We start from the raw sequence: 19,424 nt of genomic DNA, 5'->3' as shown, positions 1-19,424 counted from the left end.
AATAGGAATACATGAATAGAAGAAAAACATTTTATTGCAACAAATTTAAATTTTGACTAATATCATAATAATTACAATCACAACAATAGTAGACATTGGAATAACAACCATCACAATCTTGAATAAAATCATTTCTTGGTTTTCAGGTCCTCCTGCACCTCTTTTGAAGATGTCTCATTACCCATGAATAAAATGTTAACAAAAAAAGAACCTCATCATCTTTTCTAACTTTAAGCAATACAAAAAACACCCTTGTTTTCTTGGGGGGAATATAATTGTGAAATGCAATTCACCTCTCTCTTTCTCAAAGATTTTCACAAACAATATCCTGAGGACCAAGAAATTTACTTTGAATGGCCTGACTTTATCATATGACTTAGAAATTTATAGGCCTCAATGTCAAGCAATCTATTTATTCTACTTACATTTTTAGAAATTAATACTAAGCTTGGTACTTGATAGACTTTAACTCAATAAATGCAAAAACAAGTTGTGGGGCATCAATACACAATGTACAGTAAAAACTGCCCAAACCAAACCCAAGATATTCTGGAAAACTGCCCAAACCAAACCCAAGATATTCTGGGAAACTGCCCAAATCAAACCCAAGATATTCTGGGAAACTGCCCAAACCAAACCCAAGATATTCTGGAAAACTGACCATACCAAACCCAAGATATTCTGGAAACCTGTCTAAACTGAACACCCGATATTCTGGAAACCTGTGTAAACCAAACCCCCTGAAATCTTCCCGTCCCCACAAATAAATTTCAAGACATCAACTTATTTAAAGCATACACCTGCTTTAACCAAACAAATACATGGGTTCAAAGAGGTTCATTTTAGATAGGTTTCACTAACTGTAACTACTAAAAAATGGTAGTTGGTAGTTGTCAAAAGAAATAAAAAGTTCTATGGGTTTGACTAATTAAACACATCAGAAAAAGTTCTATATAAGGGTTCATTGTTTAAATATACATACATAATACAAATAAAACATGTCATGTGAAATTTTCATTTGTAATCAAGGATGTACAATTGAATTCCAGTGGAGTAAATTATTTTCACATTTAAGAGGAAGATTCAAGCAGATACGTGATGAGTTAACTAACATTTCAAGGTACCAGTTTACTCTTCACTGAGTAGTCATCCTCATTAATTGACAAATGTACATGCACTAGCATGAGTGTTTTAAATTAATATGACTAATGATTCATTCATTATAATAAAATCTTCAAAAAAGGATACTTATTCAACATTTAATGTTATGTCAAATTTTATTAAATAATGTCAATACTTTCAAGGTATTAAGTCTTTAGTTCTTTCTAAGATTTTTGCAATATTCCCAGATTTATTTGACAAATGTAACACAATGGACATACATGTAATTGTATTGCATTTAAAAAAAAATGTTGTTGTGGATTTGATGGGTGCAAATACAATGTATTGACTCCACTGACATGTTGGCATTCAACAAAACTTGCAATAGTAAACCAAGGAACTGAAACTTCCAAATTATCATAAATTATATATAAATCTCCAAGAGTATTTTCTATATGAATGTAAATAACACAAAAAGTGGAAATGAAAATACTGGTATCAACTTGAGCTGTAATGTACACTGAGCTGAGTCTGTTATATTTACCAGAAATTTTATCTCAAAAAGAGGGAGGGGGGACTTCTCTTGTATTCTTTTTTAGAACTTCATCTAAATATAACTAGAGTTGTTCCCCTTAGAATGTGTCTTCACTCTTTGTCATGGTTTAGTGACCCACTATACATTTAATCCTTCACATTTTAACTTCAAGAAACAGGAAGTATGGTTTTTATGAAGTAAATCCAGATTGGACTGGGTTGATGAAAGCTTATCTAAGCTGTAGACTAATAAACAGTTTATTATTACATGTATTATTGTCCATTAACTTATGAAAATTTCAACCAATCATATACTTCTGATGTCTAAAATTAAATACTTTTATCTTTAGTACTATTAAGTTCAGCTTTGTATATCAAGTCATAATAAAATTCCATTATCACTACAAGATGAGAAAACTAAATAGACATCCTATTGAATTTGATAATATATGAGGAAGTAACAGATAACTAATCTGTTTTTGTATGAGAAGATGATATAGCAAATCGACCAGAATCATAACATACAACTATTTTCTATAAGCTCATTGCAGGGACTTTAATTTGGGTGAAAAAGTTTGATGATTGCACAAAAAAACTTAAACGCTAAACAAGGGGAGAAAAAGCTTCTGTATATTTTTGCTGTAACTGCACACAAATTTTTACCTGTCAAATAAAAAGTTGCCTTTTCATGCACTTTATCTCTTAAGGAAATTAAATATTTTGTGAATTAGGAATACACTATTCAAATGAAGAACAGAAATTATTACTGAAGTCAGGGTCAAATTTTTGCCTATTTTAAACATTGAAATCTTGACTATAACAGCCCTTAAAAGAAGTTAAAAAAGTGTAGGTTGTAGGGATAGTCTTTATATACAAGCAAATCTATATATAAAATCGAAGTGAAAAGGAATTTTGGTCTTAAAGAAAACAAGCCTTTATACAAATGATATATAGGGTTTATCAGCAAATGCATACTTCATTGTACATGTAGTCCAAATTTTCTCTGACCCAGTAACCTTCCTCTTTTATTTAAATCATTCATATCAACATCTAAATTAAAAAGAGATGGGTTGCTGTGTCAAAGGAAATTCAGACTAACTTCAAAGGTAGAGGCGGATCCAGAAATTTATTAAAGATACGGGGTTCCTAGAATTGATAAAAATTGGGATAGGGGTCCCTGCCAATTACTTGCACATTTCTGCAACAATTACACAAAACCTTTTTTTTAACTTCCAAAAAAAGGTAGATTCCAACCCTGAAACCTTCCAGATGGTTCCGCCACAAGAAGTGAAGTATATGCTTCAAACCTAACAAGAAATGACCATGTATAAACATTTTCAGACAAATACTTATATATCACTATTCTAGCAGTTCTTCAAGCATATCAATCACAACATTTCTCTAAGTGTTCTTGAGTCTCCTGTTCATTTCCAAGTTCAAAACTGTGATCGCATCGTGGACAGTGAGTTAAATTCAGATCTTCACACTTTCTTAAATTTATATCACCCACTTTTTCAATTTCATTAAATGTATCACTATCCACAGAATTAAAATCATTGAGTTCAGGAACTTTATCTAACATGGTTTCTGGGTCAGTTGCATTTAGTTTTGTTGCTAAATTTGTACCCTCTTTTTCTGTTTTTTCATGTCTATGAGCAGAGTCTGTTTGTACTGTGTCAGCAACGTTGTACATTTCATACACATTATCTTCTCTTCTCCTTAAAGGGCCTCTTGCTGCTAGGGTAGTCTGAAAAAAGGAATGCAAGTTATTTATTTCATTCATTCTATTTATAAATATTATGCAATATCAGAAATCCCAGTTTCTGTAAGAATCAGGCATGGGGTGAAACATGGTATAAAATAACCCACAACTTTAACAGTGTAATTTGACTACTTATACCATCGGAAACAAAGAATGAAGACAAGATTTTCCATACCATTTTGGTAAATTATAAATTCATAGAAATGCACTGCAAATGCACATTTCAAGGTGAGATAACTCTGTCAAAAATCTAGATTTTCTAACATTCTAAAGAAAAATTTCCAAATATATCTAGTGGTGAAAATTGCTAAGTGTATATATCATTGACAAACACAGATGACCTGGAGTATCTAAAAAGCTTGGAAAGGCCATTTCAACCATTTAAGGTTATTTTCTATAGTATTGCTGCTCTAAGAATATGTCCCCTTTTTAAAAGTTGCTTTTTATCTCCCCATGATGTATTACAAACAAAACAAAAGGTTATTAAGTTCATCATAAATATCCTCAATAATTTAAAAGAAGAATCTTTGGGATCATATCCAGAGGTGAAGCAATGGTAGATGTTCAGGTGAATAAAATCAAAGAAGAAATAACGTATGAAATGAGCAAATAGCAAGGGTTTTAAATTAAACAAAAGGTGTTCATTAAGCAACAGGAAAATACAAACAAATGCCACTTCAAAAAGTAGTCCCAACCCATCACTTATCACAAATCTTACAACTTTCTTTTTGAACTAACATTTTGTACAACAAACACATTGACCAGCAAATAGATGAAATATCTTGGTGCATACTGAAGAAAATCTTTCGGATCTTTGAATCAAGTTTATTTTGCTAGTATTTATTTTTTGTATTACTGCAAATCTATTTATACTTACACCATATATAATGTGACTTAACTATTGGGATTTTGTGTATTATAAAGATTCTGGCAAAGTTTCAAAATTGTGCTTCTTTACACAATATCCTTGACCAAATGCAAACATTAATTAAGCATAAAAATGAAGATGCAAGTTTAAAAAGATTTTCTATAAATTAGGTAAATTAACCTTCTGGGTTTTTTCTGGAAATTAAATCCCAAATTACAAATGTATGAAACCAGAAGAGGAAATTGATCCTGAAATTAACAGATAAGACCTCTGACCCCAAATTAACTTCCTGATTATACAGAAGTTGTGATAATCAAGGACTGAAACAGCCATCTGAAACAAGGAAGGGTGTTGAGGGAAAAATGATATCAGAACTTCCGATTTGTTTTAATTTAATATATTTTTTATATGCTTACACAATATCCTATTTCAGAAGTACAGCATGACTCAACTCAAATTACAAATAACATTAAACATTAAAAATGTACAACCTCTGGAGTTCAGATACTTTATAACTTATTGCATGGATGTACAAAAAGTTTCATGCTAAAACAACAAAGATATGGGGAAATCTGCAGAAATTTAAATTTTCAAGGGACATAACTCTCACAATATTGCTGGTCATCATTAATTTTAAAATTTGTCAGATAGATTCATTGAGTAGAAACAATTGGTATGAACTTTATCCAAATTCATTGAGAAATCTCAGTGTGAGTGTGCTTACAATGTATGGCTTATAAATGGATGGACACAATGATGCATGGCAATCTAATTAAAATTAGACCTATCAATTGTTCCATTCAGTGACTGCATATAGGATCTAACAACAATCCATTCTACTTTCTGTACTGATGATCTTTTTGACAAGCCAGTAGGAACTTACAATTCATTATGGATAAAACAACTGGTTTGGACACAATATAGCACAAAACTTGAAATTCAATTACAAATTTTCACAATCAGACAAAAAATTAAAACCCCAAAAAAGTAAAAGATATCTGACATCTCATTGAAAAATGAAGGAAGAGATTTTCATAAGAAATCAAATAAAAACTTTTAAAAATTTCAAATCGGACCAAAGATAGAAGAATTGATTTTTCGGAGTGTGGCCCCCTTGACCCCTTATAACTCAAAAACCATAAGAGATATCTGAAATTTGATTGAAATACACGGCCACAGATTTTCAAAACATATCCAATAATTAAATAATTTGGAAATAAAACCAAAAATAAATAATAGTCAAGTAATTGTTTGAACATCAGGAAAATGCACATTTTTAGCCCTAATTTCTGAAAAGTTCAAGGCTCAACCCAAAAATCATTCATTCAAAGTCTGACCATTGTGGTATCAAATATTGTGGAACAATATCATAGACAATCGTAAGCTTTTATTGGAGTCAAACTGATGAATCCTATGAAATGCTTGTTTTGGTCCTTTATTGGCCTCTAATTCTAAAACTGTTGGGGCTATAATCCCCAAAAAAAACATTACCAACCTTCCTTTTGTGATTTGTTCCCTTTTCATAACATTTTATAAAGATCCACCAACTAATACCTGACTTATTGGCCAAAAAGCAAGTGTCTATAGACGATGACAAGGACAACAAGGATGAGACCGATGACGATGATGACATGGACAACAACAGTGCCATACCAATATACAACTAAAAATTTGTTGCTGTCATATAAAATTGACGGGTAATAACAAAATTACCTGACTGATAAACTCTTGGCAAAGTCTGAAAGGAAAGTCTGTATAACAAATTGCAATATCACGGCAATAAAGACCAGAAAGTTAAAAAAATTACACAATAGTCTTGACTAGTTACAAGCATTCACCATGATAATGACCAGAAAGTTCAAAACACTACACAATAGTCCTGACTAGTTACATGCATTTCCTATGATAAAGACCAGAAAGTTCAAAACATTACACAATAGTCTTGACTAGTTACAGGCATTTCCCATGATAAAGACCAGAAAGTTCAAAACACTACACAATAGTCCTGACTAGTTACAGGCATTTCCCATGATAAAGAATAGTCTTGACTAGTTACAGGCATTTCCCATGATAAAGACCAGAAAGTTCAAAACACTACACAATAGTCCTGACTAGTTACAGGCATTTCCCATGATAAAGAATAGTCTTGACTAGTTACATGCATTTCCCATGATAAAGACCAGAAAGTTCAAAACATTACACAATAGTCCTGACTAGTTACAGGCATTTCCTATGATAAAGACCAGAAAGTTCAAAACACTACACAATAGTCCTGACTAGTTACAGGCATTTCCTATGATAAAGACCAGAAAGTTCAAAACATTACACAATAGTCTTGGTTAGTTACAGGCCATTTCCATGACAAATACATGAACATATAATAAAAAGTAGGACTATGCTTAAATGAATAAAATTTAACCATTTAGTTGTTGGAATTGACAGGTTAAAATTATTGAAAGGACAAATTTAAGAACTCATAGAACAAGTGTCAAATAATTTAAGAAATGCATCAATCTGTCAAATAGAGACAGAGTTGAAATCAGCTCCTTCATCCAATTAATTTTTTTGTCCAATCAAATAACAGAATTTCATTTAAATCCATGTTTGTGGAATATTATATTATACAGGTTTAACTACCAGTAAATTATGCCATCCCAATGAAACTTCACAGATGTTTAATATTTTCATGCTGTTTTCTGGATCTTTTATTTATAGATATTTGTTAAAAATAAAAAAAGAAACTATGGTTATGGCACAATTACAGTAATATTTAATACTTTATGCAAAAGGAAATGACTTGTCATTGAGAAAATACAACTGGATCAATGTTCTACATCAAATACAAGGAACAAAATACTGATACTGTAACTCTTCGTGTAGAAAATGGATTCATGTCCCTCCCGCTTGAGACAAAAGCATACAAACTAGATACTGAGGTATTTATTACAACATATATTCATAGAATTTCAGTATCATTTAAATAGAATTGAGTTTCTTGATTGAGCTGGCAGAGTAAAAGCAAGAAAAGCAATCTGAGTGAAGACAACTAATTATAATCTATAGTCACTATTTTGTCTTTGATGACTTCAGTTTCAATGTTTACATTAACAATGGCAAACGTAGCATTAGTCTCTCACATTCATTGGTATTTTCACTTTGATATGGAGTCTAATCATGGATATTTTAGGTTGATTATACGGTGATGCCTTACTACATAATGTAGGAAGACAAGGTAATGCTGCGTAATCAACCATGGGTTTCCTACAATGAATCATGGAAAAATTGTCCAAATATTACTCAAAGTTGTGATAATTCTTATTTAACTGAAAGAACAGTGAAATCTGTCCTAAGTAACCTTCCAAGAAAGGGCAAAATCAAGGTCACATAAGACAGGTGGTCATTACAAATAGGTTAATTTTATGTAGCATACACCATGTGAGGATACTGTACTCATAGTCTATTAAGATGGGTTATTGCTGAATATAGGTGGTCACTATGACAGGCTTGACTTTACCAGAACCAAAGGCAGTACCTGTAATTCTGAATAAAACTTGTGATAATTCAGAATATAACTCAAATAACTTACAGGAACTTCTCTATTGTACTGGCTAGGAAGATTAAAGTTACCATACACCTCAGGTGATTGGTTCCTTTGTTCAAATAAATTCTGATGAGGTAGTCGAGAATCTTCAGGTCTCTGCAAAAAAAAAAATACATTCCTGAAATTGCAGAAACTGGTTTTAACGCTTTCAACAATATCCCATTAACCATACATGTATATCTATAAAAAAATTTGCATTTAGGTTCAAACTGATATTCAAGTACATGCACTATTGTGTGACGTTTTGACCAAACATCTATCTACTATAACAGAAAATAAAACTTTTCCTTTCCAAAAAAAGACACACATGTTTATAAATTAGTATATGTATTCAGACAGTCTCAATGAATTACCATTCTCTTAAACTGTGCTAACTCAGCTTCAAGTTCAGCAACTCTGTTTTGTGCTTTTTCTCTGTCACGTCTCTCTGACTCAAAATCTTCTGTACATATTTGTATTTGAGCTTTCAGAGCACTAATAGTTTCTGTGTCACTACGTATATGTCCATCATCATTGCCTTGGAATCCCTGCATATCCTGTTGTAATTTGTTCAGTTCTGATGATTTGGATATCAGCTGTTGGTTTCTTTCATCAAGTTCATCTTGAATCTGAAATAAATCAAAATATTTTTGTCTTTTTACAAAATATTGCAAAGATCATTAAACCAATATTATCGCACTGAGTTCCTGCAGATAATGGTAACCTATACAAATTGTACTCATTATGTTTAAATAAAAGATATTCTTATTTTAGTTTGACAGAAACTGAATTAAAAAAGAAAAAACTCCTGTGTGTAGACAGAAATGTGAAAACCGTACACAGGTCCTGACTAATCTGAATGCTGGTGATTCTGTACTTCCAGATCCCTAGTTTTGATTCTCCTATGATTCTGTTTTCTTCTAAGTTATACATAGGAAAAACTGTAACATGTTTTAGAACATATGGGTACATATGCTTATGAACAGTATGGAAAAATACATTTTTGTGCTTAAAAAAAAAACAACATGAAATCGTATGTTTTCGAAATTCATATGAAAACCGTACTGTAAACTTACTAATTTTTCGCTATTCTCATGGTAGACAGAAAACCGCGAAAAATAGTACACATGAAATTGACTTTTTACACTATATAGTGCTAATCATTTTTTGGAAACCATGAAATTTGATACCCGCAAATATGTTCACTTGACAGAATCCGCCAAAATTAACAACCATGAAAATTAATATGTTTACAGTACTCATTTCGTATGTGAAATCCTTTTGAAAACATATAAACACCACATGATTTTTATTTTAATTGTTTTTCATGAATTAATTTGTTAATCAGAAACATATATTTTTCATATGTTTTCAAAACATATCTGCTATATGCTGCTTCATACTATACAGCATTCGTACCTGTTTCTTTTCTTGTTCTAACTTCAGTAAGCGTCTACTGGCATCCTCTAAAGCTGCATTGATTGCTTGTATACGTTCCGGATGAACATGGTTAGATTCTAACTGTTGCCAATATCTCTCTTTCTGTGACATATACTCCTGCCATCTCTTGTTCATTTTCACAAGCTAAAAAAAATGTAGTAGAAAAAACTTGTACTATTGAACAAATGTACATGTAGCACTGATCATATGACTTTGTTGACAAGACTTAACAAAATTTATGAGCCCATGAATATGAAAGTACAATAATCAATATTCAAAACTTACCTCACTTAATTTATCTTTAAGACCAGCATTTTCTTCATGTAACTTCTCAATATCTAACTGGTTAACACTACCTCCCTACAAAAGTCATCATCATGAATATTCATTATTGTTTCATTGCTATTTTATTATCTACTCCCCATAGTTTAGGCAGGTCTTATCTTATCTATCCACAAGCTATATTGTATGATCGTGGCACAGTGAAATCTGTCTAAACCAAACTATTTTGTACTGTAGAATCTGTTTGGATTAGACACTTGTTTGGTTTACTCAAGTTCCAAATACATTTAAACTGCTATGAAGGGACTTCAAAAAGTGTCTGATTTGGACAGGTTTTTGGTTTCTTTATAGTTCAGTTTAAACAGGTTTCTCAATAATCTTTAAATGAGTGAGTACCAGGTTGAGGAGAGTGGGACTACGGCTCACTTCCTTGTCGTTAAAAAACTTTCACTAAAACAAACTTCAGGTCTAATGTGTGTCAAATAATATTTTTCACTATAATTGATATTCATGCACATAATATATATAATACTCTAAAATAAGAGATCAACTCCTTTTTACCCTATTGTCACATAATAACTTCCTCATCATTTTTGATATTCTGAACACATAAGGACCTGTTTTTGTGCAAGGTGTGAACAAACCATGACAGTATAGGTCATGCTGAAAGTATGCTCTTCCTGTTGTTAAGAATGTGACCTCAGTATAATTGTGTAATTCGCTTTATAAACAAATACATTTTATCTTTAAATTTTGACAATTCATTTTTAAATAGCACATAAAAAAACCCTCTTCCTCCTATTTTGTATTCATCACAATATGTACACGATATGTGGATAGATGAGCTGACAGACTGAAAAACAGTGCAAAATCCATGTACCCGGGTCCAAAAACTTCATTTCCAGGAAGACAGGTGCAAGTATACACAAAAGAAGCTTATTATCATTATGAAAAAAAATTTAAATAATCCCTTGGTGTTTTTTAGTTTTTGTATCATACTGGTGCATGTAGGTATGTCAACAATAAGAGGGATAGACTGTTAAACTTCTGTCAAATGACAAGCATAAAAATATCCAGAAATTCAATTTATCAAACAATGAACTCATACCTTACTCCTCTCACTACGCTCCAATTTAGAGGCAAGTTGTTGGCAGTGAACCGCTACCTCGTGCAGTTGTTGTTTTAGGGTATTAGTCTCCTCAGCCAGTGATGAACACAAAATATCCCGAGTTTCACACTCATTCCTCATTGAGTTAACTTTTTCTCTCAGTTTACTTATCTCTGTAAGTTTATCACAATCACTTGCTTTCAGTAGTTTTTCCGAACTCTGTATTTTTTCTGCTTGATCTGTAATTGTTCTTTTTAATTGATCAATCTCTGAATTTTTCACTTCAATGACCTACAAGAAAAAAAAATACTATAGGTGCAGAAAATGTGAAGTGCAATTACTCAAAGAGTCATTTTAACTTAATATATTGATGTCAACCTGCAATATCTGTTTCAGACTTAAACCTAGTCAAAGCATGCACTTAATTACAAGCAAGGTTCCATAAAAACCAGAGGCTCACGTGAGCCTGTATCGCTCACCTGGTTTAATTACTTGCTAAATATTTCATATAATTTTGCGTAAATTTACAAGGAATTTTCCTTAGATGAAGATTTTCTTGCAATTTAAAGCATTGGTAAACAGGAATTATTGCATGGGACAGGTTGGAAAGGGGACATAATGCATAGTTTGCAACCCCAACATACTAAAATCCGGAACCAGGCCTTTAAAAATGCAGAAATTGCCATTGTTTTGCGGAATCCATGAAATTTCCGCAAAACACAGCGTTTCTTAGCCTCCAACATGATTACTTTGCTAAAAAACTAATCTTATTAAACTAGGCATTTCACATCCAGTTTTGTATGGAAATATAGTTTACAAGGCACATAAATGCAAACAATGTCCATCAAATCTTAAGAATTATTTAAATAGACTGATTCATAAAGGATATAAATTCGACATTGTTGTCAGATCATTAAATCTTGTCTTTGTAGGAAAAAATATTGATACTCTTATTAGATCATTACATTATAACTTAATCATTCATATTTTAGCATTTTAGTCATTGCACAACTTCTTGCTAGACCAACATAGTCTATGATGTTGCAGTTCTAAATCCTTTGGAAGTTTTGTAACTGATATTTTTTGTGTTGGGAGGCTTGAAGATTTGTCATCCTTATTTGTGTCCTGAGCTTGCTTTCAGTAACTGCGAGCATTCATTGTTTATACCTCATTTGTTTGTCTTCTATGTTATTGTTAATAATTGTTGAGGTACTTTTCTAATGAATTGGATGTATTTCAGGTTGATTTTTACTGTGTGTCTAACTTTGTATTTATTTTAGCCTTTGACCGTATAGAGGGGGAGGGTTTGGATCCAACAAAACTAGTTTAACCCCGCTGCATATTGTTTGCGCCTGTCCCAAGGCAGGAAATATAGTCACTGGCATGTAGTTGTGTTTTTTTAAAAGATTTTAGTTTCTTACCATAAATGATAAACTGATATAGTATTGAGGAAGGGCCGGACCTTTTTCGGGATGCTGGGATCAGAGGTTTTTAAGCTCAGGATTTCGGGATTTCTAAGAATTAAGCCCGGGATTTCGGGAAATAAATCCACCGGGAATCGGGATTTTAGCAGTTTTTAAGTTCCTTTGTTGTTCGGGATTTCGGGATTTAGTAAAAATAAAGTCGGGATTCCGGGATCAGACCCCCTCCAGCTCCCCCTCAGTATTGTGTTCACTGATTTATCCACTTTGTTTTTATTGGGGCAATTTAGAGCTTGCTACATGGAGGAAATTTCCCACTTGTTGAAGATCATGTGGCGACCTCTAGATGTATATTTTCTCGAGCGGAAACTTTGGAGATGGGAGGTTGTCTCCTTGACATTAACTCCATATCCGTTCTTTTTCATAAATAAAACCAAACACCGATTGCTTCTGGTTAAGTCAATAATCTGGTTTCTACAAAAGTCGATTATAAAGCTTCATACCAAATATCAAATTATTTCCATTAGTAGTAACTGAGAAAATTTGACGAAAATTTTATTTTGTTGTATGGTAAAGGAAAATTTCAAAGTCTTGGCAAACAGGAAGTGGTCGCAAGACTGAACTGAAAATTGGCTACACGGTACAACTCATCATTATCAAGCTTCAGATCAAATATAAAATCATTCCCATTAGTAGTAACTAAGATAACTTTGACGAAAATAATTGTTGACAGACAGACGGACGGATGGACAGACAGACAAAGTGAAAACTATACGGCTTCCGAATCTCACGATGCGGGGGCCCTAATTACAGTCAGTGAAGTGTGACTGCTGGTGCATAGTCACAGACATAAAATGGTACTAAAACTGATCTGTACTGATGCAAGTGCATACCAAATTCTAATAAGCTACCGTCAGTGTTTGATGTTAAACCTAATCAAAATCATTAACATTTGACATTAATGGCTGGAAATGTCAAAGGCAGTGGGTAATGACTGTGGAGGCATAGACATACAACGATGGCAAAACTGATCCGCACTGATGCTAATGCAACTGCATATCAAAGGGTTACTATAAGTGGTTAATGTTGAACAACTTAAAACAATAATGTTAACTCCATGTTTGCTGCCATATTCACCATACCAAAGTGTCACTTTTTCTTGACTTCTGTTAAAGGCTTCACAAAAAGGTAAACAATATATTTTTTTCAACACTTTTAATAAATGAACAAATCTGAAATTAACCTTACAGGATGGAGCTTGTTAATAGATACATTTTTGCATAAACAACAGGTAATAAAAAAGTTATGTCTGCCATAACATTAGGCCCCCCAAAAAATTGAAAGCAAATTCAATATTTTTTTCTGTAGTTATAATGCTTATCAGTGCTTCTAGGTTATGTTTGTGTTAGAAATTGACTCATTTTATCAACAAGAATATAAATATGGATGCATTTCCAGTATTGAATATAAATACATTCGATAAAATGGATTTTTAAAAAATAGAATAAATATAATGCTGAACCACTGACCTTAACTTTTTTATTTGAAGATGTTGCCGTGAACAGACAGAATTTTTTTGGCCTTGGCTAAAAATATCAGGTTTGATGGTCAACAGTTTTGTCTAAAAATTTGGGTACATTGGCAGCTAAATAATTTTTGAAATAACAAGTTTCAAATATGTGACTCTTCTATTGTGAACTAGGCTTAAATATCAGCAAAATTTATCATTGAATAAATTAATAGTATAAATGATAGACATAGCAAATATTTTTTTTTAATCTAACATAGCTTTTTGTATGGTCCTCCAATCTCGGAGCACCATCCTATAACTTTCTGAAAACTATGATTTTGTCAACGAACTTTCTAAACAAATGATAACTTACATTGAAGCATGTGTATGAGAATACAGCCATCCCATTGAGACCAACAAACATTGAATCAAATCTACAGGGAAGCTAGTTTTTATAGTTCCCAGTTAAGACCCTCTGATGCCTATAATAAATCAATGTTTATTGGTACATGACCAGCAATAGCAAGTACAGTCTTAACATTTAATCAAGTATACTTTGGACAAAAAAGTAAAACATAAGATGTAAATTCAACTTGTCTACAAGTATGGTTAGAGTTTTCCACCAATATAGTTCAGTACTATGAACATTCATTTAATTTTATGAACTGCAATAAATGCCCAGTCAGCATATAAAACCTGTCAAATTATTGTACCTACATAATACTACTAAGGACATACTTTCACTACATATTTCTATAAGGCAACTACCATTAAATTTTTATTTGTGTGTGGGGGGGGGGGGGCTATTGCTTTTTTTTTTACCCTTAGTAAACAATTGTTTGTTGTCAAGTTTGGTTTCATTTGGCCCAGTGGTTTCAGACATGTTTTTCCGATAGGCTCCAATGTTAAGTTAAGATCCACAGTGGCAGCCATTTTGAAATGGCAAAAGAATCACAAGCTTTCATCTCCTCATGCCAACGATCATTTGTTTCCAGTTTTGTTTCATTTGGTCAAGCGGTTTCCGAGAAAAAGATTTTTACGTGTTTTTCTCATAGGGTCCAATGTTAAAGTAAGATCCTCGGTGGCGGCCATTTTGAATTTCCGATTGGCACCAAAATCACAAACTTACATCCCTTCATAAAAGTGAACATTTGTGTCAAGTTTTGTTTAATTTGGTCAAGCGGTTTCCGAGAAGAAGATTTTTACATGTTTTTCCCATAGGGTCCAATGTTAAACTAAGATCCTCGGTGGCGGCCATCTTGAATTTCTGATCGCCACCAAAATCACAAACTTTCATTCGCTCATATCAGTGAACATTTAATAGTGTCAAGTTTTGTTTAATTTGGTCAAGTGGTTTCCGAGAAGAAGATGTTTACATGTTTTTCCCATAGGGTCCAATGTTAAACTAAGATCCTCGGTGGCGGCCATTTTGAATTTCCGATTGGCACCAAAATCACAAACTTTCATTCGCTCATATCAGTGAACATTTGTGTCAAGTTTTGTTTAATTTGGTCAAGTGGTTTCCGAGAAGAAGATTTTTACATGTTTCTCCCATAGGGTCCAATGTTAAACTAAGATCCTCGGTGGCGGCCATCTTGAATTTCCGATCGGCACCAAAATCACAAACTTTCATCCCCTCATACCAGTGAACATTTGTGTTTTATTTGGCCCTGTGGTTTCAGAGAAGAAGATTGAAATGTAAAAGTTTACGGACGGACGCCAAGTGATGGCAAAAGCTCACATGGCCTTTGGCCAGGTGAGCTAAAAAGCTTGTTTGTATTGAAAAACGCTTTTACCTTTAAATATGTACATGTTGTTATTGTAACTTTTTTCAAGTACATATATATGCACACGTACATGTATATACTAGTACAATTTGTCATGCATGTGAATGTATCAAGATTTGAAGCTGTCATATATGCTAGGGGGTAACTGAAAGTGTCAAACTGCACATTAAATGCATAAACATTGTTTGAAAATGAACATACATGTACACTGTACATGTAGACTAGTTGACTACATCAGGACAGATCAAGAAAGTTATAAAAGGGGAAGTGCAGGCAATCACTTGCTCATTTATGCCAATTTTGGCACAAAATCAACAAAATATTTGAACAAAGAGGAGTGGGTGTTCTACCCTTTGGAACCCCAAATGGATACACAGCAGCTACATTGTTATATTTTGTATCTAAATGTAATAAATAAACCTACATTGTACATACAATCACATGAATTACATTGTACAATCTTATAACAGTCTTGTCATTTATGATCCATAGATTTTGATGTGGAAATTTCTTTAAGGGCAAAAAAACCCAAACATTACTTTTTGTCAGGTCCCATGTCATCAAACATCAATACTCTTAATCATTTATAAAAAAACATTTTCAAAGATGACATTAACTGTCTTATTAACTTGCTCATAAGGAAATAAATATGACAGTGAATATACATTTGTACATATAATGTACATTGTAGGTCAAGCCTTTTTGTGAATACTTATGAAACATTTTCTAATTCATATATTCATAGATGTTAAAATGATAAAAACTTCTGTAAGACCTTTATCACATATTCAAATGTGATAAAATGCTTCACAGGATGCAGCTGAGCAAGTATAGTCACACTGATTGAGCATTCAAGCTTGGTGCAGCTCTGAATTTTGACTGTGATTAAATATTTGAGACATGATAAATATAGATCCGATAACGTAACCCTCCCTACACTACGCTCCGCAAGTACATGTACATTGCATTCTACAATTACTTTTGTAAATTGTTTGGCCCTTATAAATTCCTAGATGGTTCAATTAAGTCACAACTTCAGAAATCAATATCAGCCTTTGTGGATGGCACCTTGTACAATTTCATAGAGATCCACATACAAATTTGTACATGTGCTTATTCTAAACTTATTGTCTGGAAACCAAATTGTCTATTGATGCCAGATAACAAAGGCATGCTAATGTATTACAACAGCAATTTCATTGCAGTTGTATAAAATAAGATTTAGGCAAAATCTGAGAAATTTAACAAGACAATTATACAACATGCATGTATGTGAATGCATGTAGACAGTTTAGACAGAACAATATCAAAACATATTACAGGTAATTACAGAACATCTGGACACATTCCAAAACTTGAAACAATGCCTAATCTCATCACTGCATACATTTGTACATTATATGCTTACATGTATGAATAATTGGAAGAATGCAATAATTATGAATTCTGAAGGATTGTTAGTTGCAATATGTACATGTAGTTGATCATATTGCGCCACAATTTTGATTAAACAAATATTGTTATTCTACAGGAGTTATGGAACTTTTGCCCTTCGACTTTTTTTGCAGCTGCAGGGGATACACAAAATGTACATGAGTACGAGTTCCTTGTTTATGTGTTTTGGATTTACCCAACTGTTCAATTTAAAATTTGATCCTAGCCCCCATAAAAAATCAAATGGTTGCTATTTTAATTGTAATGGGGACCAATTCAATTTGTGATCTGTTTACCCATAATGTAGATACAATTCTATGTGAAGTTGACAGGACATGAACATTGAATCAACAGTTCACATTTTCAAGTAAACTATATACATGTACATGTATCTACAGTGTACATTGTATATTTAAATTCTAAGCCAATATAATAGTGTACAAATATACCTATAAATACCATACAAAATGTATGTAAAACAGATACAAGTACATGCACCAGTACATGTACATGTATATATGAACCAATATTTAATTTAAGATGCATGTTTATATACTTAATTTGGACTATTTTTTCTTTCAGGGTGATTGACAAGTTCTGTCAATTATCATTTAAATGAAATTCCTGTAAACTTCAGGATATTAAACTGTCTACATGTATACTGTCTTGAGTCACAACTTCTTACAAGTATTACAAAATTATCATTTTCTAGTGCGCTTGGTATACATAACATGTCCTTAATTGCTGCATGCACATGTACAAATATACAGTAGGGAATCTCTATAAAGAAAATATCATAAATACAATCTTCAGCCATGCTTTATAATTGTTATAAATGCTTGTTACACCTAAAAAAGCAGAATAGTGTAAATACATGTACAATGTACGATTTTTATTTTGCAGTTAAATTGGACATGCATGTATACAACTGTACAATGTACATTGTACATGTATTTTACTGGTTTTGCTTTTCAATTGGTAAATGTATTTCAAAGATTAAAAAAAAACATCTTAAATTAAAACTTTCTGTCATACATCTACATGGAAATGTTCAGTAATATATGTATGCATTTTGAACTTTTCTGTTTAAGGTATTTTCAGAAAAAATTCTTATTGATTAAACTGGAAATTGCAGACTTAAAAAAATAATAACTCACAACTTACAAAAATACCATATACAGAATGTTACTTTAACTTCAAACAGGTATCTTTATATGCACTAGTTCCATGTTTCAAATAAAATTAAACAATTTCATGAATTCTTAAAAACAGCAAACTGTTACATGTACTTGAAATCTTTTCTTTAGAAAGAAACCATATATTGGGGTTTTTTTTTATAGAAAATAATTGAATAGTAATCCAATAATTATCTAAAATTCTGCTCTATAAACCAAACCGAACCTGAAAGAAAACCCCTAAGCATAGCAGGAAACATGTTTCATTGGTGATAAGGTCAACCAATCAAAATGGAAAAACAAACCTGTTGCAGTTTTGTTATTTCTTCCGGATCAGCTGTTGAAACTTGAATGAGGGAACGAAGTCGTTTATTTTCCCTTGCTAAATTGTCAAGTAATCTTTTCGATGAACCAGGAATAAACGATTCGTCTTCCTCTAAGCCGAATTCATTCGACATCCCGTTCGATGATAAGCGTGACTGCAAATTCCTCACAACCGTTTCAAGGGCAAGATTTTTCTTTGTCAAGTTTGAATTTTCTTCTCTTGCTTCGTGTAAAAGTTTAGACACAGTCTCCACTCCTTCTTTTCTAATTTTTTGTGCCTGAATCTCTTGTTTATATTTCGTAATCATAATTTTGAGATGTTCAACTTTCTCCTTGTATGAATCCCTCTCCTGTTCCACACTAAGTGGCATCATAGATGATTCAGGAGATGAAGATTGTTGGCTCATGATAATTCCCTAATATGGTTGTCTCCGAGGTAATACCGTGCTTTCGAATACGAATATTCAGTATAAAATCTTTGTAGTGGATGAAAACATTTGAACGTAATTCATGAAATCAGTATTTCAATAGTTGGCCGTTATAAACGATATCACTATAAAATCCCTTTGAAATTACAGAATGAAGGTATTTTACGCTAAAACTGACTGACGTCCAGGAGTTACCGCAATGAAAACACACTGTTTTTCGTATTTTCACTCCTTAATTTAGAACACGGGGATTCCCCTCCGCTATCCAATTAGATATAGTCTGTTTCATTCAATTATTGATTGATATATAGCACATTTCAATATAACAACTAAGTAGGGGATTTTCTCTAAATTTTCGATGTGAACTTAAATCATTTGCGTTTCCGTTTATAATTGCACACTTCTACTTTAGGTGTGTTCTCTGACGCCCGCGTACTTTATCCCCGACGATTTTGAGAATGCCTTGAAAAAAGTGAAACGATTACAAAGATCAGATACAAATTCTGGACGAGTACAGGGTTTGAAGAACGGGAGATCGCCCTCTGTAATTCTCCACTAGTGATTTTTTTTCAATTCAACCATTTTTTTCACGAAAACGGGAGTCCGTGCGTCTGGTGCGATGGGCCTGGGTAAGCTTTTGAAAATATACAGAAGTATTGGTGTTTTTAAT

At 32.6% G+C, this 19,424-nt stretch overlaps 1 protein-coding gene across 1 annotated transcript; it reads right to left on the bottom strand.

Moving 5' to 3' along the window:
- Window positions 1–16: 16 nt before the first annotated feature.
- On the bottom strand, window positions 17–19,029 carry LOC148620902 (uncharacterized). Its single transcript, XM_088574775.1, has 7 exons — window positions 18,308–19,029; window positions 10,676–10,966; window positions 9,571–9,645; window positions 9,265–9,429; window positions 8,220–8,474; window positions 7,852–7,962; window positions 17–3,382 (listed from the first exon to the last, which is right to left on the bottom strand). Exons 1-7 carry the CDS (start codon window positions 18,731–18,733, stop codon window positions 3,020–3,022), a joined length of 1,686 nt encoding a protein of 561 aa, XP_088430901.1. The 5' UTR covers window positions 18,734–19,029; the 3' UTR covers window positions 17–3,019.
- Window positions 19,030–19,424: the final 395 nt, after the last annotated feature.

Source organism: Perna viridis, chromosome 3, assembly GCF_037379345.1.
Source record: "Perna viridis isolate PV_CMFRI_1.1 ecotype Kerala chromosome 3, ASM3737934v1, whole genome shotgun sequence".
Lineage (NCBI taxonomy): Eukaryota > Metazoa > Mollusca > Bivalvia > Mytilida > Mytilidae > Perna > Perna viridis.
Note: the sequence above shows the minus strand (reverse complement) of the source record. Positions and strands in the feature narration are given on the sequence as shown.